This window comes from Botryllus schlosseri, chromosome 4 (assembly GCF_051294905.1).
Source record: "Botryllus schlosseri isolate E-star chromosome 4, Bs_hap1, whole genome shotgun sequence".
Lineage (NCBI taxonomy): Eukaryota > Metazoa > Chordata > Ascidiacea > Stolidobranchia > Styelidae > Botryllus > Botryllus schlosseri.
The window spans coordinates 29,869,837-29,894,167 of NC_137239.1; the positions used below are offsets into that span (position 1 = coordinate 29,869,837).

Here is a 24,331-nt window from a genome sequence, read left to right on the forward strand (position 1 = left end):
TTTTGAATAATAATTATGCAAATTGATGTTGTGTGAGAAAATGTTCAAATTTAGTTATTTATGAACATCGATGTAAAATATCAATAATCATCGACTCATGGAGGGTTTTCACAATTTTCACTTACTCGCCCTGACGACAAGTGAGGCACTGCCTCACCTGCCTCATTGGACTGCACGTCACTGTTTGGTGTGGGGGGCCTGTAGCCGGTTGGTGCATCATCGGCATTTCGGCGCTAACCAATTAAGCCGTGGCCCATATGTTGGCCGAACCTTCCATATCTACATGTCCAGTCCATACTTTGTCCAGGCCCAGAAATAGCCCACCCTAAATAGTAATCGTACTCGATGACGACGATTACAGCATTTTCAGGTAATCGCAATAATCGATTACATTCGAAAAAAATCAGAAGTAATCGTTATCATAATCGATTATTTCACATATCTGATCGATTTCTTTTTGAAAAAAACGATTCATTTTTATTTATAAAAGGACTATGACAGTAACTGAACGTTGAATTTTCAAATGCCGCGGCTCATTGCTACATTAGAAGTATTTTAGCTTGGGTCGTCACTGCGTAATGAATCCACGAATATTAAATAGATATTCGATGTAAATGTAGTCGTGGTGCAGTGTTCACTCTTCAGTTTCGAGGTGAACTGACTTTTTACAAGTCTGCTCGGTGATAATGAATGCTTCGCGTTCATAATATACGAATTTTCCTCACTTTTAACCGTTTGTGGTAGGATTTTCAAGTACCAGTACTAATTGACGAAATACCAATACAATTCTTCAAAAATACAATGAACAGTCCGTCTTGGCCATCTGAGTCTTGATTCATATGACTTGGTCAGAGTCATGCACAATGCAAGTCGACTTATTATCCGTATTTCAAGAAAATCGAGTCATTACAACTCTGTATAGAAGCCACGAGGAAGCTACAAAATTCAAGCCGTTTCTATTTTCCCTCGGCCGTAAACGCGAATCAAAATTCAAAAGAACTAATTTAATCCAGTATTCGTGAAACACAATCCGAGCAAAAACCAAACAGGAGCTTCTTCATATCCGAACATATTTTCTTGCAGGGTCCTTGGCTTTGTAATGGTCGTTGAAATCGAGTCGTTGACTCAAGTATCGGAGGTTCGGATCGGTCTGACGGTCCAGTTGCGACAGAAATTTCACCACCATGTCCTGGAGAGGTCGCAACCAAATTGAACTCAAGAATTAAATATCTACTCTATTACAAGTAAAAGCGGTGACTTCCAACTACAAAACGAAAGCTGACTAATTCCATTATAATTTGGCAAATTTTTTGACATTTGCAATGCATACCCTCAGAATTGTCACATATCTATGTACGTTATTCTGTTTTGAATTCGGGGTAAATCAAAAAACAAACTTTTGAAAAACTTGGAGCGGTTCAAAATTTTCTTGGAACTAGTTGCGAAATGTTACGAATAGGCAAAATTCTTCAAAATCAATATTCTGCGCTACAGTGAAACAATGAAAATGTCCAATCAACCGAATTCAAAGAATTTAACTGCATCGCTTTTATCTAGATCAGTGGTTCTCAACCGGGGGTCCGCGAAGCATTTCCAGGGGGTCCGCAAAGCCTCTATATTTGCAAAATGAATAATAACCTAATTTTTATTTTTGTTATTTTAGCTGAATCACAAGGCAGTTTGTGGTTCATCACGGCTAAAAATTCACGACTCGCACCAACAGAATGGCCGTGTTAGATGAATATTCTACTGTGAAAACTCATTTCAATTGCCAATAGCCTACTGATACAAACATATTGATTTTTGGAGATGTTTTGTTGGAGATTGTGGAAAAAATAGAAGTTGAAGTGGTAAGGTCGAGAAGGGTGACAGACGACTTCGAAATGTTTTTAGAAACCCATTATCACCATAGATATACATAACCACTATTCCATAATAACTTAAAGATGAGCTGCTAGATAGAAAAGACTAGGCTGGACGTTATATGTTCGTTAAAAAATCTGTTTCCCTATTTTGGTGCTATTGCCATATATGTTGCGAACTTACTTCAAGGTATCATTGAAAGCGTTTCCCGTTATTATCACATTCGCCACCACCTATCTTGGTGGAATTTCAAGACATGACTGAAATGCAGCTGCAGAATGAGCTTTGAAATAACATAAAAATAACTTTTTTTGTCAAATAGCCACAAGAATTTGAAGAAAAAAATTGTGATCAACAACCTAGTGCGCAATGACTCAAGTGCAAATCGAGTCATTTTCCATTTGTTAAATAAAGGCTCGAGTCATTGAGTCAACAAAAAATTACGAGCCGAGATACGACTTGATTCATTACAACCCTGCATGATTTTTAATTCTACAATACCACTGACCTGAAATGTCTGCGCACATACACTAAGCTGCGCTCTCATTTTGGGCAGCTGATCTTTGCGGAAATACTTCCGCCTCTGCCTCTCCTCGGCGTCCTCCAAACTGCCGTCGCTCCAAACGCCCTTTTCCTCTTTCTCTCTCATGCTGCGTTCGTGCGCGACCCTGTGGTTCGCTTCTTGCGACGCCTTCTCGTAAATATCACCCTAAAACATTTCAACTTGAATTATCGCTCGAGTGGTTAAAAACAAAGTGATCGTACCTCATTAGAATGCTCGAGTAGAATTCGTGTAGTTCCACAACTCACTCAAGTATTTGTTTTGTAACTACTGCCCATTCTACTCAAAACATTTTTTAGGCAGTAATACTCACTTTTACAATTTGGATTTTGAATAGTAGGCCTATATTCATATTGAAATGAACCCGAATATTTTCGGCTGACACTCGTCAGGGGTAATCGTCAGCAACTAGTAGAGAATTGGAAAGAACATTGTATATCAACAATCGTATCACAAAATATGACGTCACCAGCATGAAATTTCGAATGAGAGAGCGTTCAATGTGCTATTTTAGACGGTACACAAACTCGTTTTGTTTACACAGCCTTGGCTGGTGTATTTTGATAAAATTAGACTCTTCTATTTGTATTTTGAATAGTATGAATTAGTTGAGGGATCATTTTGTGTCACTATTATCAGTGAAATTGTCATCATGGCAACAGGGGAAAATAACCCCTGCATTACTTAAGTGATTATTTTTCGATTAGGTGATTATATCTCTTCAAAAGTATCCGCCACCGATTAACTGTTATTTGGTCCCACCGACCAAACCTACTTCAAAAAACTAATACCGTTACTCAGGTACTTTTCATACCTTACATGATCTACTTTCACTCGATGTACTTTTGGATAATGCCACTTCTACTTGTAACTGATTAGAAATTCACAGCTTTACTTTTACTTCTACTTGAACACGAACATTGGATACTTTGACCATAGGCGCCGACTTACGAGGTTACGAGGTGACGCAGGCCGCAGTTACACTTCAAATGATCGTACCGTTTTAAGATTCCATTTAATAACTCGACTGCATGGTTTGATGGTCATCATCGATATGGAACAATTATGACGTCACAAGACTTCGCCACCTCGTAAAAAAATAAAAGTCGGCGCACTTGACTTTGATCATCTCCGCTCAGAACGCGAAGCGCAGAAACGTACTTGCAACTTTTCGAATTTCACAATCTGGTCAAATATGGAACGCAGTTGCGTGAGCAGACTTTGCGAGCCGCTGTCGAGCAGGCATCTTTTCATGATCGCTTCCAGAAATTGGCGGTGAGCTGCGATGATTTCGTCAAGATCTTTCGCGTGCTGCACTTCTTTCATAAGGTCGGCCCATGAGCATTCCAAAACCTGCGCGTGAAACAAATAATGTAGCCAGAAATAAAATTTGCAAAATATTCAATGAGTTCAAGGTAGGTTGGTACAAATTACTGGATTTTCAAAATGCACAACCGGAACTAGAACCATTCCCTTTTCAAAGCTCGCAACTCGTAACTAAAACTAGAACTACTCACTTTTCAAAACTCGCATCACAATTCACACCAAACGACGACAATTGGTTCATTATTTTCTAGTTGTTTCACAATTAAATTTTTTTTAAATGCGCATCTATGACTGGAAGAGCTACTATGGTTTTTAAAACTCTTAACTAGTACTAGAACAACAAACTCTATTCAATTCCGAAGCAACGCATCAATTTTTATCGAGGCAAGCAATATTGGAGATAGAATCGGCACTAAATCGAGATACAATTTTTCAGTTTGAAATGGCAGGATTTCGAACCCCAAAACCCACCTCCTGGTTACACCACTGTTGGTAGTAATGACTAGGGCAACTTTTGTTGCAGTCAAATCCGTGTTGCATTTATTTTTCACAAAAGTTGCACTAAAAGACCACATTTTGGTCGGTTGACTAAAAAAACTTCCCAGTTGCACTCCCGAAAAACAGTTTCCCATCCACAGTCTCTGTAGGTTGACTAAAATAAGGGCTCCGCTCCCGAAATACCCGTTAAAGCGTTACTTCAGTGCTGAACTGCTGATTTACGGTATTTCAGTCGAATAATCAAGCGATCTATTTACATATATTGCCAAATATTCCCAGTATAAAGGTGGTTGCATGAAAAATCAAAAAAACTTGCAAAATGTTTCATGAAAAATCGAAAAAGTTGCAAAAAGTTGAACGAAAAAAAAATGGACAAAAGTTGCAATATAAGATGCCTTCAAACAGCTTAAAACAGCATTCTACATAACTTCTGAGTAATTAGGAAGCTTCCGCAAGCTGTAAAAAAAGTTGCAAAAACTTGCGCTAGTAATGACTCTGAGACGATGAATGAATTGGGTCAATATTGTAGACCAATATTGCATACTAGCATTATACACGATTATATTTGACGGAAATAGTGTCTTCAAAAATTTATGACGTGTAATTATACATAGTGAGCCAAGTTGAATAAATCCGCTGAAAAATACTCCACTTTGTGTAAATATTTTCGGAACATTTTAGGGCCATGGAAACTTCCGCCATCTTTGTGCTAACAGAATTGCCACTGACCTCAAATGCTATGTAGTATTGGATCTGATGCACGAGGTGAACCATCTGGGCGGCGAGCGTGTGACAGGCGTGCAGGACCGACGACATTTCTCGCAAATGAGACAGCCTTGAAATAGCAACATATCAATTCGTGAAAGTTATTCAATGAATAAAAATTGGATAACTAGAAAATTTCCAGCTTTTCCAAATGACATTAGAATTACAATGATAGCTACCAGGGGCGTAGCCAGCCGAGATAAAAAGGGGGTAGAACTGAATAAAGGGGGCAGAATGAGCCTCTATGCGTCATGCCTTTAGCGATAGCGACTTCTGTATTCCGTACGCTTTTGAAAGCGCAACTAATTGGCGGATCTAATTACTGAAACCGGGTTAGCAATCAACAGCTTGCACGGGATCGTGTTAGCAATCAACTACTTGCACGGGGATCATGTTACGATGCGCACGCGCTCATCCCGTGACAGTGCAGGAGATCTTATTTGTATTCAAATAAGTAATCGACCTTGAAACAATACCAGAACAACATTTCACGACGAACAATCTAAAAAAAATTGTAAATTGTATTCCATCCCGAATTAGAAATACAACACAAATTAAGTTCACTTCACATAGTTCATTCTCGTAAACACTAAAATGGCAAATTTCAGTGACGTGCACGCCGACGGAGCTTAAATCGCTTTGCACGATACAGTTCTCCTGTAGCATTTTCAGGAAAAGCAGGAATTATATAAAAATGAGAGCATACAAACACTTAACAAATTGAAATTACAATTAGATCACGGTACCGGCATTTTCTCTAATTATCTAGTTGACCAAGTATCCTACAAATTGACATACTTGTTTGACTGCTCCATAGTCTCGGTCCACATCTGCGCCAGGTTATGTTCCATCCTTTTAGCTCTCCAAAGGAAGTTAAAAATTCTCAAATAAAGCAGCATGATCTCTGGAGTGACCACCGTATTCAAAGGCTGATCGACGTGATAATCCAAACTAAATACGTCCCATCCTGTGTCGCCGGGGTTGATTTCGAGCAAACGAATATCCAATCTCGATTGTACGTCTTGTTCTTCAAACTGCGCGTTAGTTGCACGTAGCGCCGTTTCAACCAAACCGTTCAAATTGTGACGATATAATTGACTCGCTGGTTTCGCCAGATCATCATGCACCAAATCCAGTAAATGTCTCACAAAATCTCCTTGACCTAACAGCAAGAATTTACGAATAGCACCAAGATGTGTCAACAGTTGATACCTCGTGTTTAGCACGTTAAGGAGGGCGCTGCTTGTGGCCACGTAAGCTTCGTCAACTCTTTCCTGCAATTCATTACCAAAATTTAACGTACTGTCCAAAAACACGTCTTCGGAAAGTTGAAATTCTTGCTTATTCTTGATGTTGATATCAGTGCGATCGTGACACACTAGTCTGAGAAAGTTCAATGATTTCCCAACAAGTAAAATCTTGCGAGCTTGTGTTTCTGTGATGAAAGGTGGTACCATGGACTGGCGCAAATGATATTTATCAAACCAGAGCCTATCCCCACTCACAACAGGGTCCATATCCACAAAAAACTCATGGTAAGTATCCTGCAGTTCCCCGTGATATATCCAACGGCTGAGTATGAAAAATATAGGCTGAGTAACGATAACCAGCAATCTTTTTGTGAGTAATCTCATGTTTACATCACCCGTTTGCATAAAAGCATGTACTGTTGATGCGAGAGCCCCGCCTTTTTTGTCTCTACAATTATCTACCAACATGCAAATCCATTTTAGACGTTCTTTCGGTTCTGAAACCCAGTCTGAAAGTTTTGTTAAAGTCATGCGATCTTCGCGCCCAATACCTTGGTCTTCTTCATGCAGTTGCGATTGCAAAACTGTAAGAAATCGGTAATATTCGCGCAATTCTTGAACTAACGCCGCACAAAATGCTTGTCCTACCAGCCCAAACGCGAGATCTTTTGTATGCTTGTCAATATATTTACGGATTCTGTTGTGCAACCATCCTAGCTCGCAAAGCCTATGGATGGAGTGAATATTTCTTTTGCTAACATTTGCGCTTTGGCTTAATCGAAAACCATCTTCACGTGTGCTGTATTTGATATGGTCGGTCTCGACTCCTTGGAATACAACTATGATTTCACGTAATATATCTGAATCGGCCGTGTGAGATCTTGATTGTGATGACACAGTTGATACAGGAGCTGGTTTGCTGACGTTAGAAGCTGAACGTTGGTAACTTGGAGTCACAGACCATGCTAGTCTAGATCCTAACGACATGCTTGGAATATCGCTCGAAAACGATTCAGGAGTATTTTGTGATAATCGGGTCGATTTTAAAGTACTCGGTGCGATACTGCTGTTACTTTGAAAATTATCGCTCGCATTTTGAGGTACTGGGGTAGATGATGATAATACACCTTGTCTGAACGACAATGTCCCTTTTGAGTATTTGTTTCCATGTTCTTTCGATAAACATTTCAGAAAATGCAGTAAAGACCAAAGATTTTGTATTCGTCCGGTGGAGGAAAGTTTTCGGTGCAATTCGCTGATTTTCGCTGCGTCACCTTGTCTGCCTTTTGACGCCAAATCTTTCTTGATGCGGTTTAAAACCGAATTTTCGTCACTGTTTGGAATCGGGGAATCTCCGAGATCCGATAGCACCAAAAGTGCGTGCGACTTGAGTCTGTTCGCACGTGAAGGCGAGTCGCGACTCAGTTTTAGACAGAGCTCGTGGATGAGTGCTTCTGCAGTTGGCTGCTTTTGTGGCATTGTGATGCAATAAATTCAAATTGGTTCTTGCGAACAATTTGATAGCCTGATACCTATTAATCTAAAATAAATGAAATTTTTGATCAACAGACAGCAGCTGTACCTGCGTGAATTGATTGTCAATCGAGAATTAAGCTTAGAGTCAATTCGAGTGTTGCTCATAAGGACTGGGCAAATTCAAGTGACTTGGTGATTCAATTCTGAATCGAGTATGTCGGAACAGTATGAATGGAAAGTTCAAATATGTGGTACCTTTTATGTGACCATTCAAAGAATACAGGCTATAGCATATAGCCTGGTTAACTTACTTTGAGATAAGGAAAAGAGGACACTTTTTACAAATCACAAAATTTAAATTATTGGACGAGAAAACGGGTAATTCGAAAATCTTTACAGCAAATATTGTAAGTGTAGCGTTTACTAAATAATAAAAAAAGGTAATTTTACAAATTCGATTTCCAAAAAGACCCGTATTCCAGAATTTGCGTCATTTATGGCGTTTTTCTTGGTATGCCTGTACCAGACTGGAATCGGTGGTTGTTTTTGACAACATGTTGTGCGTGACAGACGGATTTCTCGCGTGATTGGAAAATTTCATCCGCGCGTCGGAAATATTTTTCGCTCTGATTCGATACTGAATTACTTATTAAACGACACAATGTGCTAAAATAGACCTGATATACGCCGGACTAGGGTTACACCATATATTCGCTGTTGCGCAAATGCCACGCTTGCTTAAAACGTTCATTGTAAAGCGCAAGCGCCTTCTTCTGGATCTGGACTCTGGTATCGCTTTGTGCCGTCAGCATAATTCATTAATCGGCGTGATCAGATATAAATGCTCGCGTGACGTTGCGCGTGCCGTTACCACCAATTCCACTCTGCTGCCTGTATAATTACCTGGCTTCAAAAGCTATAAAGGCGGACGAATTACGTTCTCGTCGAAAAATTAACTACTATTGGCAAAGTCGGTATACTTTCAGTACTCAAAAAGATCATCTCTCACTGTACTCGCCATGAATCATAAAAATTACTGCACTTGTAATACAATACGGTACTCAAAAATACAGATTCTGAGATTCCCAAGAAGGCTATTATAAATTTATAATAATATTACATTACGGACTTCATGGTATGTAATTTCGGATTGTTGCATCATATTTCGCCTTTCTGGTTTTGCTTTTCATTCTGTTTAAATCCCTTCAGTGTGCCGTTAACTCTTGAAAAGAGGCACCCGAAAAGTCTTCGAGTTGAATAAATATTTTACTACAATGGATGTGGTATTGAAAGCTATCTTCAAGTTCTGTACCACAAAACAACTGTTCAAATTTATAATCATTGTGCCCAGCCTTAATCAGCGCACAGCGTGCACGAGTGTTTCTGACCTCACACCTGAATTAACGTGCAGCCGTCTATCAATCTAATAGACGCTTTGGTTTGGCTGTTTGGGCCTGATGCGCTGGTATATTGCTGTTGCTGTCATATTCACAATCAGTTACTACTAATTTACGGGAATCGTCCCCGGACTCGGTATGGTATTAATGTTTATTAGTAATATTTATACAGTAGAAGGAATTACTCACTGCTAATGGTACCCCGAATAGCCCATACTACATATTCTGCTGAGCAAATGCTTCACGGTACGGTAGGATATCAAACCCAACGCGGCAATCAAAACAACCATCGGCGGCAGATTCGAACGTTTAGGCCGCGACGACCGAAACGACCATTTATTAAAGCGCGAAACAATCTCGATTCTTGATGATAGACTACAGAACAAGGAACATCGATGATATATAACCAATCTTCATGCTCGACATACGAATCCTAGATATAAGCCAGCGATCCTAAAATGTTTATCCGAACAAGACATAAAATGTAAAATCCAATTCTCAAAACGCATTTCGATGTAACGAACCGGTGAGAGAATAGACAGCCCTGTGTGGCCTATCACCATCATTCCCCTCATTTTTTTATTAAAATCTTCATGAAATCAAAACACCATAACATTGTGATAGAATGAAAAGATATGAGGGTGTCGAAATGACTTGGAGTAGTCTTGTGATCAGAGCCTAGAGCAGTGGTCAGCTGGTCAAGAACTCGCGGCCCGCGACTTCATATTTTGCCGAGAGAGATAGTGTAATGGTTATGCGTCCAGCTTCTCGATCGGTAGGTCGTGGGTTCGATCCCCGGTCGGGTTATACTCGAAAATGGTATCCGCAGATGTCACGCATAGGATGGAAAAGAAAAAAACGGGGGCGCATACTATAGATGACCTTACGGTCGTATCGCAACTCCGTCGCCAAAGTATAGAAGATTGTACGATCTCTACAGTCAAAGCATCTCGATGGTGCAGGCGAAAAAGATCTCTTTGTGGCTTGCGACCTAATTTTAGATTTCGGATGAAAGCTAAGTGAAGCATTTTGAAATGCTGAAATTGATTTCACTTTCAAAATATTGTTGTTTGTTTATTCAAAATATTTCAAAATGTTCCTCACTAGCTGAGCCGGCTAAGACGATTGCAATAGCATTCCATCGAGGGAAAATCAGCCGATATGAATGGCCTGCCATTGACCATATTGCCTTGGCGTGCAGTGGTCCAGATATACTGCCAAGACCGAGACGCTTAGAAAGCGGTTTAGGGCATTCCCACAAGATCAGGCTTCAATAGGAGATAGTCTTTCAGCTAGTACCGTATATCGCTAGACCCTATATCGATCCCGATCGTGATATTTTTATTTTATTCGTTATTCTTAAATAATAAAATATGACTTCTTTTGTGGTAATAACAATGACCGTCTCCCACGTTAGAGAGCACAGCGTTGTACTCACGTACAGTTTTAAAAACGTAGTTGCTCAACTGTGTGGCCTGTTTTGTCTCGAAATTGCATTCTTGTGGCCCGCGTCCTCTACACGCAGCTTTTTTCAAATTAGATTAGAATTAATTTACAGCTCCACATGTTTTTAATTTCTACTCAAGTACAAGTCAAAGTAGTAATCATTATCTGAAAAGCATTTAATATAGGACAACTAGGAAACTTTCAACTTTTCCAGATAGCGTAATGGTGACGGTAAGCGCCTACTAATCGGGCGGACCCCGGTTCGATTCCCGTCGGAGGTTTAACCTCTTCCCCCGCCGTCGCCCCAAAAAGCCGGAAAAGGACCCGACTAAAGAAAGCACTTACAAGTGGGGCTTGGCACAATGATTCGAGTACTCGAATCTGAATCGAGTATTGATTTTAATGATTCGAGTCGAGTAGTAAAAGATGAGTACTGAAATTATAGGCTCCTCGCAACTGGGGAAGTTCTACTTCATTTTGCACACGCGGTGGCGATAGAGATAACTCGACCAATTATTTTCGTCGGCTAACAGCTATTTCATATCCGTATGGATGATTTATATTGATATGGATACTTTCACCATCCTCGTTGTACGTCAAGACACGAACTTAGGTCCATGCTTAGCCCAGTCCCATAGTAAATCATACAGCAATAAAACAGATTTGGGGGCCGAGTTATCTTTATCGCCACCGCGTGTCCAAAATGAAGTGGAACTCGAACCCCACCCCCCCCCCCACCCATTTACCAACGAGAATTATAGTTTTGATACACCTTGATTGGCCGTGTCGCAGCATACGAGACTAAGCTACGAACGTGACTAGAAATAACACATTTCCGAAGACACATGATCATTCCACAACATTATCAACTATTGCAATGAAATATAGGTATGTTCGAATAAATACCAAAGTATCTTTAATGTGATGGATAACAGGCATTATGTGGTGGCATGAAAGGTAGACTACACTTTGAACTTTGACATAGTGTATTCTGTTGTGACGTCGTAATGAGTGATACTCGAATACTCGACTCGAAGCGTAATGCGTGATTCAGAATCGAATCACTCAGGTACTCGATTTTGCCCAGCCCCACTCACAAGGAATAGAAAGAGCTATAAAGGGTCGCGGCTTCAAAAGACCAACATCGAATAGAATAACTGTGACCGAGGCGGATGTCAGTCTAAAAAATGACCGCAACTGCGCGTCGTTTGACATCTTCCTATCTGTTCATTTTACATCGCATTGTGTCTTATATCGCATTGTGTGTCTTGTTCAGATGAAAATAGGCTACAACTCAACGATTATCGATTTCCAAATTAGATTAGAACTAGAATTATAGCTACACAGTAGTAGGATTATAGCTGTACACAGTTTTTCCGAAATTCTATTAAAGTTAGAACTATAGCTATACAGTTTTTCTTTCAAATTAGATTACAATTATAGCCACAGAATGCGCGAAAGCTTGGAAATTGAATAAGTTCAGAGGATTCTCACCAGCAAGAAAACGGCAAATGTCTGCACAGCAAGCTTGGATCGTTTTGCACTATATGCACAGCTCTCCTGTAGCGTTATCAGGAAAACCAGAACTTACATCAGAATTAAAATTACATCATTTAGCTTTGTTCTAATTAGTCCATAATGTATTATTATTCAACTAGTTTAATTATCAAGTTGTCCAAGTCTGATTACCAGATGTCACCCGCGGTTCACTGATGATCATACAAATTCGGCAGGCGGTTCTATAGAATCTGTACATGCGAACCGGTTGAACCCGACCACCGAGTGTATCACACCGTTTTTATTGACACTGATGACTTCGAGGTTATTTCCTCGGTAGACTTCGAATACTGCAATTAATTACAAGCTCCCTTCCACTTATCAACGAGAATTGTGCTTTGGATACTACATGCACAATTGCACATCGCATAAGGCTGTAAAACCACAATGTAACCTCGACTAGTCGTATCGCAGCATACGAAACATGTATTACAAATAAGCCGGTATTGTTTGTGTTGCGCTCGTGCTAATTGGTTTTTCTTGATTGGTGTTGTAATTCAGGTGCCTCATATAACGACTATATTCGTGTACGCGCGGCTATTTGCGTCGCCTGTTCTGCAATAAACAGTCGTGGCCGATAAGCTAGGCTACTTTGTCGGTAGAAAACATTTCAATTCCATCATTTCAAAACACCGCAATACTGCGACACCATGAAAGGATAGGAAGGTGTCGAACGACTTGGAGCATTATTTGAAATCAGGCGCCCATCTGGCCTGGGCGATGTAACGAGGAGGCACGAAAGAAGTGTAAGGGATAACATAAAACGGCTGGTGATGAAAATGAATGACGCGGTGCATGTGTCGATAGGCGAGATTGATATGTCAGATCGATACCCGGTAATCTTGAGGGTTGATTAGTATCCATTCATGTAGTAGAACTTTGTCAGCCAAAAACTTTGAACAATCTATTGGTGCCGAAATATGTACCGGAGGTTTCTGGACTTTGGGTAGATATCTTATTATCTCGAAATGAATTGACCAGCTCATAGTGTTAAAAACAGTATTACCATTTATTTATTTGAAGAGCTTCTTGGAGATACGAAACTTCAATATACAGTTGAATAGTATATTCGTATTGAAATGAACCCGGAGGTAGCAACAACGACTTTGTTTGCTCGCGCAACTAATCGACAACTTTGATATCGCGGGGAGTCTAGCGTACAACGAAACCTAATCGCCAACTTGGTTACAAACGTAACGCATTAATTCTCGTTTCTACGGAAGATAATATTAGCAAATAAAGCGAACTTATGAAGCACGGTCAGACTTTTCTACCGAGCAACGACTGTTTTCAATAAACCAGAAGTCGAGGGTATTCAGTGCAGCTACGATCGCATGATTTAAAACGCTTTAACATTACGGTATCTTTTAAGATGCGATTCTTCTAAATATGTCCCGCCCAACTTATCTAGTAGCGTATGCGATATTAGGATTTCTATATGGTGAGTATGCGACCTGTATCCACTTTCTGGTCATGCCTCTTATTCGTCTCTCTTAGAAGTCACCCCTGATGTGGAGCTATCTATCAGTAACGATGACGCAACAACGTCCACATACAGCACGGTGGCATCGCTGTCAGGTGAGAAAGACCAACTTTAATACAGGCTACTTCGAAGCTGATTCTCATATTTTGTCAGACAATGCCATGATGAATTTTAATTGTAGTTTTGAGTGGACCAATTTCAGTTCGTGTTTCACCGACTTGACGAGGGGTGTTTCGTGGCGGGTAAGTCGATTGAATCTATCTCGCCCGGGAGAGAGGATGTCTCTTGCTAGTGGCTAGATCTTGTTATGTTTGGGATTTACAAGCGAATGAACGCAGCAATCATATTGTAAGCAGCGCACCAGTAATTCACACAATGATTTAGCTGGAGTTTTAGGCTATAGACTCTCCTGGCCTGTGAGAGTATCGAGTATAAATTATGACGTCCATGTTTTTTTTTCTTGGCCCGCAGGACAGAGCCGCTTCGATCCAGCCGGGTTTCCAGAACGGATCCACGTGCGACGTTTCCGTGAATGAGGTGCAGACGGAGACGTGCCAGTTTGGAGAAGAACTGCTCGAATTCGCATCTGCGGGTAAGCACGATCAAACTATAAGAACCATGTTGGCTGTTGGGATTGCCGCAAATCACCGGCAATGTCAGAAAATTTGATAATGAAGTGTCTCTTAGTCTTTTTGAAGACGCTACGCCGAAGACTTGCATATTAGCGTGAGGGTTCGTCAGGCAGGTAAAAGTTAAGAAGCGCTGTTGTAAAATATTGTTTAGAGAACAAGTATAAATCATCGTTTAAGCGTGCTTTAAACTATCGCGTTTTGTTACCAATTCCAATGCAACCTTATAGTCAATGAGTATGCGGTTCGAAAAGGTGAAGGTGCAAAGCTACGACATATTTGCATTCAGACTGTCAAGTGTCGGGTGGGGGTCAGGATTGGTTCCGGTGCGGAAACGGCCGCTGCATCCAATCCAGTTTGACCTGCAACGGGGACGACGACTGCGGGGACTCGACAGACGAATATCCGTCCTACAATCAATCTTGCTCCAACACTGTGAGATAAATCGGTAGCCTACAGCGAAGAGGCTTGAAAACGGGATAGCTTGTTGTTCGCAGGGGGATTATATTTGTGGGGTTCCTGTCCCCGCAAGTCCCACGAGTACTACACCCCCGAGATCGGACCGATATTTCCTCGCAATTCCGGGATTGGACGACTTTGCGTTAGGATTCGATCTACTGCGTGGTGAGTGAACGCGATAGAAATGGGGAGGGTCACACAATTGACTCTTCAGAAAGGGTCTCATTCCCAGTCTTGGACGGCTAGATAATTTTAGTTGTCTACTTATAGACTAATTAGAGCGAAACGCAGGTAATCTAATTTGAGAAATATAATATACGGTCCAATTTTAATTGTAGGCTATAATCTAATATATAATTTTCCTGAAAATACTACAGGAGAACTGTATCGTGTGATACGAGCCAAGCTCACTGAACAGACATTTGTCATTCCAGTGTTTAAATCAATGAAATCAACTTGATTTTTGTTGTATTTCTTTCTTATTCCAAATTTAATCCAATTTGCAAGTATTTACGAATTCAGTAATTCTAATTCTAATATCTTCAAAAACTGTGTATAGCTGTAACTGAAATTCGATATTTAATTTGCGATAGCTGAACCGCAGAAGCTTTATGAATTTATTTCAGGAAAGTCAGCGGCCCAAGTGTTGTCCATGCGACCTTTCGGATCTTGTCGAAGAGTCGCCAAATCCGGAGAATCCGGATACTACTACAGACTGCCTCACAACGTGAACTCATTCGCTCAAGAACTCTCGACAAGCGACGGAATGGGGACGGTGCCTGCCTTGCCCTGTCACTTAATTATATCAACGCGACGTCTGTATATGTTGTTTCAGACGTTTCGCAGCGCGGCTGAAATTTCTGAGCTCAGATCTTCGCTGTTGGCGAACAATTACTTGTTCGGAGGGACTCTCGGAAATAACGACAGCGCTTCCGGTCTGACGCAATATCCGCTATTCCAGTCGATGATGATGTCGGAAATCGCGTCCAGGAATAAATTCTTCGGGATTTCGACGGATTTGAAAGTCAACATTTTCCAAGTAATACTATTTATTTGAGGGGTTCCCAACCCTTTTGACGCCGTGGCCGATTTGAGAATTTTGAAAAGTTAATCGCGCCCTACTTTTTCAACCTTTTGAAATATACTATTCAATTGGATATTGAAGTTCTGTACCTCCAAGAAGCTCATTTGAAGCTCTTCTCACAATGTCTTAATTTGTGGAAATCGGCGGTAGGGGAATTGAAAGTAAACTGGACATCAAGAAGTAGGTTATTACCGGATTAGTATTTTTATTAAACTGCAATTCATTTATTTTGTTATGCGGTAGTGGAATAGACAGATGATAAATTGATTCATACCCCCTAAAAAGGCTCATTGCGCCCTTAAGTTGGGAACCCCGGATTTACTTCTTTGCTATTTCATGGATAACGATAGGTTCCACATCCTGCACTGACATAGCGACATGTACAGAAGACAGAAAAGCTCTGATAGCAATGTCTTCGCAGATAACTTTGAAAGGAGCGAGTTATCTCGAACTTTCAGACTCCTTCATCCAGCGTTTGTTCGATCTGCCGTCTCAAAACTACAGCCATCAGCGATACTTGGAGTTCGTGAAGGAGTTCGGTACTCACTACGTCACGTCGGGTTCGCTTGGAGGCCAATACAGACAACTGGCCATTTACGACTCGTAAGTCGCAGAACTGAGACTGCACGCAACAGTGGTGGTCAGTAACGCAGTACAAATCTACTTTTTCCTCGTTACTCAAACAGCGTATGCATTATTTACTAAATTGGATATATTTTAAGACTACTTGCACTCATCCTTGATCGTCAAAAACAGTCACAAAAACCTGTCCCTGAGCAGTGAGCAGATAATTACGAACCAGGTCGTTACAAAGTGCCAGGAAGACTGTTTATTTTGATCCGTTGTAGCGCGTGACTACAACCATAGAGATCGTCAAAACGTATCGATCGGCAGCGACAAGGGTAGGGGCCGCCCTCCGATGGGAATCGAACCGGGGCCGCCCGATTTAATCGCTTATCGTCACCACTACGCTATCTCCCCCGCAGATGCGCGTTGAGTCCATGATTAGGGGGTGACTGCGGATTGGCTCATAAAACACTTGGGGTTATCGAATCATTATGAGATTTGGGTATGATAAGAGATGTCAAATATCAACGATGGGTGTTTACGTGGTAAAAACGAAGCAACGTCTGCACGACCGCATATAACTGTGATTCCCAACCTTTTTGTCTTCATTCCCCACAAGACAAAACTTTTGTCATTATGGAGCAGATATTTGCTTGTTTGAGTACACAAGACACACAATCATACCGGTACGCAAGATACTCGCCTATAACTGCAACATAAAACGTATTGTGAACCGATATTGGTAAACCACAAAATTTAGCGAAAGCGTTATATCACGTCATACCGGTCGTGCTGGATGCGTTTGTAACGCCATGATTGGTTATCCGGAGTTAAAATGAGTTTTGTGAACAACGCGCAATATAATTTTCGATACATAGGCCTACATTCTAGAGCAGTTTACTGGTAACGTTAATCGCGCAGGTGTATCCGTAAATATGTAGACTGTCCTGTATATAGTGTTTAACAAATGCGTCTATTCCCCACCAGAAACCTTGGAATTCCCCACCGGTTGGGAACCACTGGCATAAAACAACAAGTCCTTAGATTTATTAGAACACGGGCATCATGCTCTGCGACAGGCTCACCCTTGACTCATTTCCTGAGGCTTGATGAAAACCAGGCAAATGCCATAAATTCTGCCATTGGTAAGCATTTGTTTATCGAGACGACAGATTTCATGTTGTCGGGAGAGGTCGTTCACACTTTCATTTGGGTGCTTTGGAGGAGTAGACTTTTATCAGAATACGCGAACCAAACCTGTGCCTACAGGAGTTCATGTACCATCTAAAATTGTGCATTAAGCTTAAGCTCTCTCCTCGCCCCGATTATTCGAAATTAAAAAAATATTCACGATGTACCATTGAGCCCCTGTATCCATTGTGCCCACCTTCCGCTATATTGAGGATCTGTACCTTCAAGAGTTTTTTCAAATACTTTTATACTTGAGTAGAACTACTGATTAAACTCTGTCTGCTTCTTATTTCCGCAGATGCACGACCTTGAACGACCCGGACGTGGGTTACGAATTCCAAGTCGAGCCGCTCAAATTTCAAGAAAAAATTCTCTTCTGCGAGAAACAGACCTTGAAACTGGCTCTGAACCCCGGTTTGACTTTGCCGAGCGTTTGCTTGAAATCGAACGCAAGTGAGTTAATTGAGAACAGGACGTGACGTGACCTTCCCATGACATGCCGCCCTATTTCTCGTCGCATTCTTTTTCTATACTATCTTCTTTACTTTCATTCAGTGTGCATGCCTCCTCTTTACATCGCCTAGGCCAAGGTGGGTGTCAGATTCCATAGACTATACTCCTTGTCGCTTCGACATCTTCCTGTCTTTTCATTGTATCGCATTTTTTGTGGTGTATTGAACTGATAAAATTGCTAATAAACCAATGATGATGATGATGATGAGTTGGACAAATAGGAGAAAACTTTCAGCTTTGCAAATTATATTATAATTTTAGCTGTGCACACTTTGCAAAATTAGATTTGAATTCAGAACGAATAACTGAATTCGCAAAAAAAAAATTTGGAAATTGAGATTAATTCTGGACTAGAAAGAAATACAACAAAAGTTCAAGTTCACTTCATATCAATTCCGAGTTCATTTTCGTAAGCACGAGAATGGCAAATATTTGTTCGCCGGGTTTGGCTCGTTTCGCACGATAGGGATATCCGGTAGCTTTTTTAGGGAATTTGAATTGAAATGAAAGCATATAGAAACATATCACGAATAAGGTTCGACTTTGATTACCTCTATTTAGTAGCCTATGGGTTACCAAACGTCTTCCTTCAGGTGGATTTGTCCTACTTTTTCAAGAAATGTCCCCCCTTCGCCCAAATGTCCTCCTTTGTGGAAGATTAGCCCTCCCTGTTAGCTTAAAATACCCCAAAAGAACCATGAACTACGCGAAATGTGGGGCGAATGTACGAGAGATCTGTATTTCGGGAGTCGAGTTCGAAAAATGGCATTTATTATTAGTCAACTCGTCAAATATATAAGCTAGAAACGGGTATTTTGTGAGTCGAGTCGGAAAAATAAGGTATTTTCATTCAACCCATGCACCTATACCTGAGTGAATTTGAAAATCAGCCGTTTTCTCGTCGGCTGCAGTGAATTTTGCAGCCTGTGGAAAGTGTCCTCTTTAAAGGATCTCAAAATATGGTAGCCCTATCATTAGACACTAGAATAATCTATATGTTGCCCAAGTCTAGATGCGATGTAGCCCTTCCATAATACCCGTATTCTGCAGACAGTGTGGTGGATGACGCACTCTCTCGTGATGTCAGCATAATGGGAGGGAGCATATCCACTATCGCGGCTTTAATGCAGTCCGTGACTAGCGCCACTATGCAGCAATGGATGACATCAGTCGTAGACTATCCGACTCTGATACCACGAGACTTCAAACTTGAGAGGATTTCAAGGCGAGTTGCTATCAGTGTTTTGATTTGGTCAAAAATTTTATGAAGTAAAATTATAAAAGAAGAAAATTGAAAAAAAGACGAAGAAAATGATTGCCTGGAAACTCATCTATGCCGACTAACATTCAGAATACACCAAAATAGTCACCGTTCGTACTCGAGTAGATGCTTCGTAAATTTCTATACGTGTACAATGTACATTAGGGCGGTTCAAAAATAACTTTTTTCGCGGATTCCAGCCATTCACTGATTAAATTGTCAGGTTACCCTTAAAAACGCTGCACACCAAATTTAATTCAATTCTAACGAGTATAGGACTGCCGCAGATCCAATAAAAAATTTTAATTTAATAGAGAAAATAAAAAAAAATTCTACTTTTTCTCTCAACCCTATGGAATTGTTGAGCCGTCTTCAAAGGCGATGCGAAACACATTTGACTGAATTCCGACTAGTAGAAGCGGAGTTATGTGAGTTTTTCGTTGATAATTCTCGGATTGCCTTAATCGGCAGATAATCCTTGATCGGCAGATAATCCGAGAATTATCAACGATAAACTCACATAACTCCGCTGAAAGTATAGCTTAAAATCATAAGTACGCGATTAAGTAAAACAAGTAACGAAATACTTCTACTTTTCGGAGTACTCCAAGTAGATTTTGCCTACTCGCACTATGCTTCCTCAAGTAGTTAATATTTACACTACTTCTACTTGACAGTTTTCAGTTTTTCAGGTCAAAATAGGCATAGACTACTTAGTTTTTTACTTACTTGTAAGTTGCTACTTCTACTCCTACAGAAATTTACGGAGTTACTTCCACTTTTACTTGAGCACCTCTGAACACCGAATTTCAAACCTTTCTGCTCAATATAAGTATATGTAAGACTGTACCAAATTGTATTCGGGTCGTAAAATCTGCAATACTGGTCGGATCGAGCTGAATTTGGTACGCTAGAACGTGGAATTTTACGAAGTTTTCAAAAATTTCTGACTTGTCGAACAACAAATTTAAAAGCTCGTACATCGCATGGTGGAAATTAGAAAGTTTTTCAATTTTCACCCATAATATGTGTTTTGATGTAGTTTGTTGCAAAATCCGTTACCGCAGTTAACCACGGAGCAAAGACATCGAATCAAGAAGTTTCTCGACAGAGTGATTGATGTGAGAACATTTTTAAATGTAAATTTTTCGTATTTGATGATTATATGTCACTTTGGCAGACTTATTTGGAGCCTTACGATGCCGCCAATTTGTGCGAAGAATTTAGTGCGAAAGGCGCTTGCAAGGACACGTGCAGTCAATACGACGAGGTCTGTATATTGTTTCCGTGTATGACATCTTCACAGAGTTGGACTGCTACAACATTTTTAGCCATATTAAATTAGAATTAGAATGATAGGTACACATTTGTTTCAAATTCGATTGCAATTAGAATTATAGCTACACGTTTTTTTTTAAATTTGATTAGAATTAGAATTATATCTACACATTTTCTAAATTAGATAAGAATTAGAATGATAGCGACAGTTTTCTCCAAATTATATTAGAATTAGAATACTAGCTACATTTTTTTGCGAATTAGCTCATAATTAGGATGATATTAACACACATTTTTTTCTAAATTCGTTTAGAATTGGAATAATATCGACACATTTTCTAAATTCGATTAGATTTAGAATGATACCCACAGTTTTCTCTAAATTATATTAAAATTAGAATAATAGCTAAATTTTTGTTCCGAATTACATTAGAATTATTTCACTTGTTAAAATACTTTTAACTGAGGTGGTCAGTATCGAAGCACTTCTACTTTTCAAAGTACTTCAAGTAGATTCTGCCTACTTGAACTATACTTCCTTCAGTGGTTGTGAATCTATGCTACTTCTACTTCTTCTTGATAGTTTTCCGTGTTTTTAGACAAAGCTAGGCCTACAAAACTTGAATTTAACCTTACTTGGAAATGTCTACTTCTACTTCTATACTTGATTACCGACCGTGACTACTTTGATCAGCCCTGCTTATTAATGGATTTAAATTCCTAATTAAAAATAATCAAATCATGGTTAGCATGATAATGGCAAACGTCTGTGCACCGTGCTTGGATCATTTCGCTCGATACAGTTCTCCTGTAGCATTTTTCGGAAAATCAATTAAAATGAGAGACTTAGGTTACCAGCATTTCGCTCTAATTAGTTCAATTAAACAAGTAGAATTATCTAGTTGTGCGACTCTGGTTAGGACAGACTCTCCAATCACAGAATAGGATGTATCTGACGGGGACCGGCGGGCAGAACTACAGATGTTTGTGCGCTTGTTCGGGGCCGCCGTCTGACATCACATGCAGCGCGGGTAATACATCTTTTTTTCATACGAGAATGTGACTTTAGTCGCACTGAATTGACATTATACACGCCCTCATCTGTTTTGCAGGTGAAAGAATATCTGATACGTCTCTCCTGTTATCGATATCACTGCTTTCCGCATTCTCTGCTCTGTATTGATCTAGGAAACAGACGTATTCATTTAATATTGATATATAAACGTTTTTCAATACCTCTGGTCCAGATTGAGAGAGTGGTAAATTTCGAACAATGAATATACTAGTCAGTGGGGATGGTGTGAACGCGAGGTTCACGTTCGCGTTCTGTGTGTGAACCTCAGAAATTTAGAGGTTCACGTTCACAAACGAACCTTGGTAGGTTCTGCACTGTGAACCTTTTTCATAAATTACTATTTTCACTTCATTATAACATCTTTCGATGAAATTTACTGCATTTCAACTGCGGGCCACTCTATGCATAGCGTTGGCAGCATAGAAAAACCAACACTAAACGAGCATGCACCTTGAAAATCTCAAAAATTTTACTTGCTTCGCTACAAAAGTTTGCTCGAAATATCCAGCTTTCCGTTTGTGAATATTTATTGACTCTCTGCTGTGAGCGTGACCCGCAATCACAAAACATCAAGAGCGAAATACACTACATGTAGGATTGTAGGTAGTCAGCGAATGATACTTATTCAACCAATCAGTGAAATTGATATCGTTGTCTGATGTAAAATATCTAGCAGGCGTACGGGGTCAATCCTGCTTGCACATGTTTATTTTATCATAAAAACTAAATCCGTGCGATCGCGGTGTTGGCTACTGCTGTATAACTTGGTAATGAGGTAATAGCGGTAGCAAGAATAGAAACTCGGACGCCGAATACAATGTCCGGTCTGGCCTAGACCGTCAAGGCGTAAGCTTTAATTCTCTTGCAAGTCCTTTTTGCAATTGTTGGCAACGAGACGGAAGATATTGATTTTATCGGATTATTATACCATTCGATTGCCCCAGTTGATACATTAGGCGACGTTAAAAACATCAATATGTAGCCTACTTCAGCATCGTGACATTATGTGGCCTGCGTTGTCGCTATAGGTATCGTGTACATTAAAACAGGCTATTACTTCGCTGAAATGTATAGGGTTGGAATTAGCAATATTCACGTTCGTGTTCACACAGAACCTTTCAAAAAGGTTCGCGTTCACACTAACCTGAACCTTTCAGAGGTTCACGCCATCCCTACTAGTCAGCCCGCAAGATTAATAACCGGACCTCGATCTGACAATATCGACCTTGCCTAGGATACATGCGTCATTCATTTTCATCTCTAGTTCTTTTATGTTATCCCTTAAATTTCTTTCCATCTGATTGCAAAGACTACTCCAAGTCGGTTTGACATCTTCCTCTCTTTTCAGTATCGCAATCTTGTTATGTTTTGAAATGATGATATTAGTATTAAACTGGCACTGATCGTCTCTATATTAGGCCTATTGTTTTACAATTGGATGGCTGGTCGATAGAACTGATCACCAGTATTTCGCACAGAGATATCAATAGAACTAGAAGTTCTAGATATCCCTGATTTCGCATTTTCCGAGTTAGGCAAATTGAAACCCAAGCAGCGTTTCACAGTCCTATTTTCTACAGTTTTGCGAACAGTAGGAATCACTCAGACACAGGATTCGACAACTGTAGCAAACTGTAAAATGATCTAGTGTTTATCTTACTTAGTCAGATTTATATTAGTCATTTTGCAGCGACGTTCATTTGCAATCTTTTAGTGGAGGCGATTACATCACATTTCAATTTATCGTTAACCTTTTCACCATTTCAATATGGAACACCACAATTAGACTGAGATACGGTGAAAAGATAGGAAGGTGTCTACACGACTAGGAGCAGTGTTTGAAACCTGACGCCCTCCCGGCCTAGGGCCTTGGGCGACGTAAAAAGGAGGCATGCACAATTCACAATGCACATGCACACTGAATGAGAGTTAAAGAAGTTAATATAAAAGGCAGGCGACAAAAAGAGGAGGCATGTGTCGGAAGGCGAGATCAAGATGTCAAGACGAATTCCGGTAAACTTGAGGACACATTCGCGCAAAGGCATGTGCTGATTCGCCGAGGATAGTTCAATACAGTGTTGGGATGACTCGAGTCATATGACTTGACTCGAGTCAGACTCGAGTCAACTTTTTCGTATGACTTGACTTGACTCGAGTCACTCGGAGCAAAATTTACGAGTCAATTCAAGTCATCAAGTAAATGATTTTGAATAAATCACTGTATCTTGTGTATGTTCGGATAGTTCGAGATACGCCTGTGTCACTTGTGTGAGCAACCATAGCCATTAACTGATTCTACGTTACACTATCATCCATTGTTAGAGCATAAATAAATTGACCGCAAACTAAACGATCACAGCTTACGTTGTCAAAGTTGACTAATCTAAATAGCAATGTGTCTCTGTTTCTTAGACGGCTCGATGGTTACGTTGCGCAGTGCTCACATTTACCAACCCTCTTATGATTTAAATCGAACAAATATGGTTTGTGCGTTTAAATTCTCACGGATGTGTAGATTGGTAGTGTAGTCTATTGTGCCATATTAATTTGTTTCAACTTCTTGAAGCTTCGTATTAGGTCCCATATTTTGGTTGATATTAACTGACTCTAGAATGTAGCTGTACAATTACTCACGTATTTTATTACCGGTA

General features: G+C 40.2%; 2 protein-coding genes across 2 annotated transcripts; one reads left to right on the forward strand and one right to left on the reverse strand.

Annotated features, from left to right (window-relative positions):
• Positions 1–848: 848 nt before the first annotated feature.
• Positions 849–9,404, reverse strand: LOC145437821 (gamma-tubulin complex component 3-like). Its single transcript, XM_080315122.1, has 5 exons — positions 5,813–9,404; positions 4,979–5,084; positions 3,587–3,778; positions 2,372–2,572; positions 849–1,189 (listed from the first exon to the last, which is right to left on the reverse strand). Exons 1-5 carry the CDS (start codon positions 7,741–7,743, stop codon positions 1,058–1,060), a joined length of 2,562 nt encoding a protein of 853 aa, XP_080171248.1. The 5' UTR covers positions 7,744–9,404; the 3' UTR covers positions 849–1,057.
• A 3,859-nt stretch (positions 9,405–13,263) lies between these two features.
• On the forward strand, positions 13,264–23,092 carry LOC145436805 (complement component C9-like). Its single transcript, XM_080314030.1, has 15 exons — positions 13,264–13,581; positions 13,638–13,718; positions 13,777–13,865; positions 14,095–14,215; positions 14,542–14,687; positions 14,750–14,876; positions 15,338–15,486; positions 15,547–15,750; positions 16,217–16,398; positions 17,852–18,006; positions 19,117–19,321; positions 20,370–20,448; positions 20,508–20,597; positions 21,546–21,636; positions 21,718–23,092. Exons 1-15 carry the CDS (start codon positions 13,530–13,532, stop codon positions 21,786–21,788), a joined length of 1,842 nt encoding a protein of 613 aa, XP_080170156.1. The 5' UTR covers positions 13,264–13,529; the 3' UTR covers positions 21,789–23,092.
• The last annotated feature ends 1,239 nt before the right edge of the window (positions 23,093–24,331 follow it).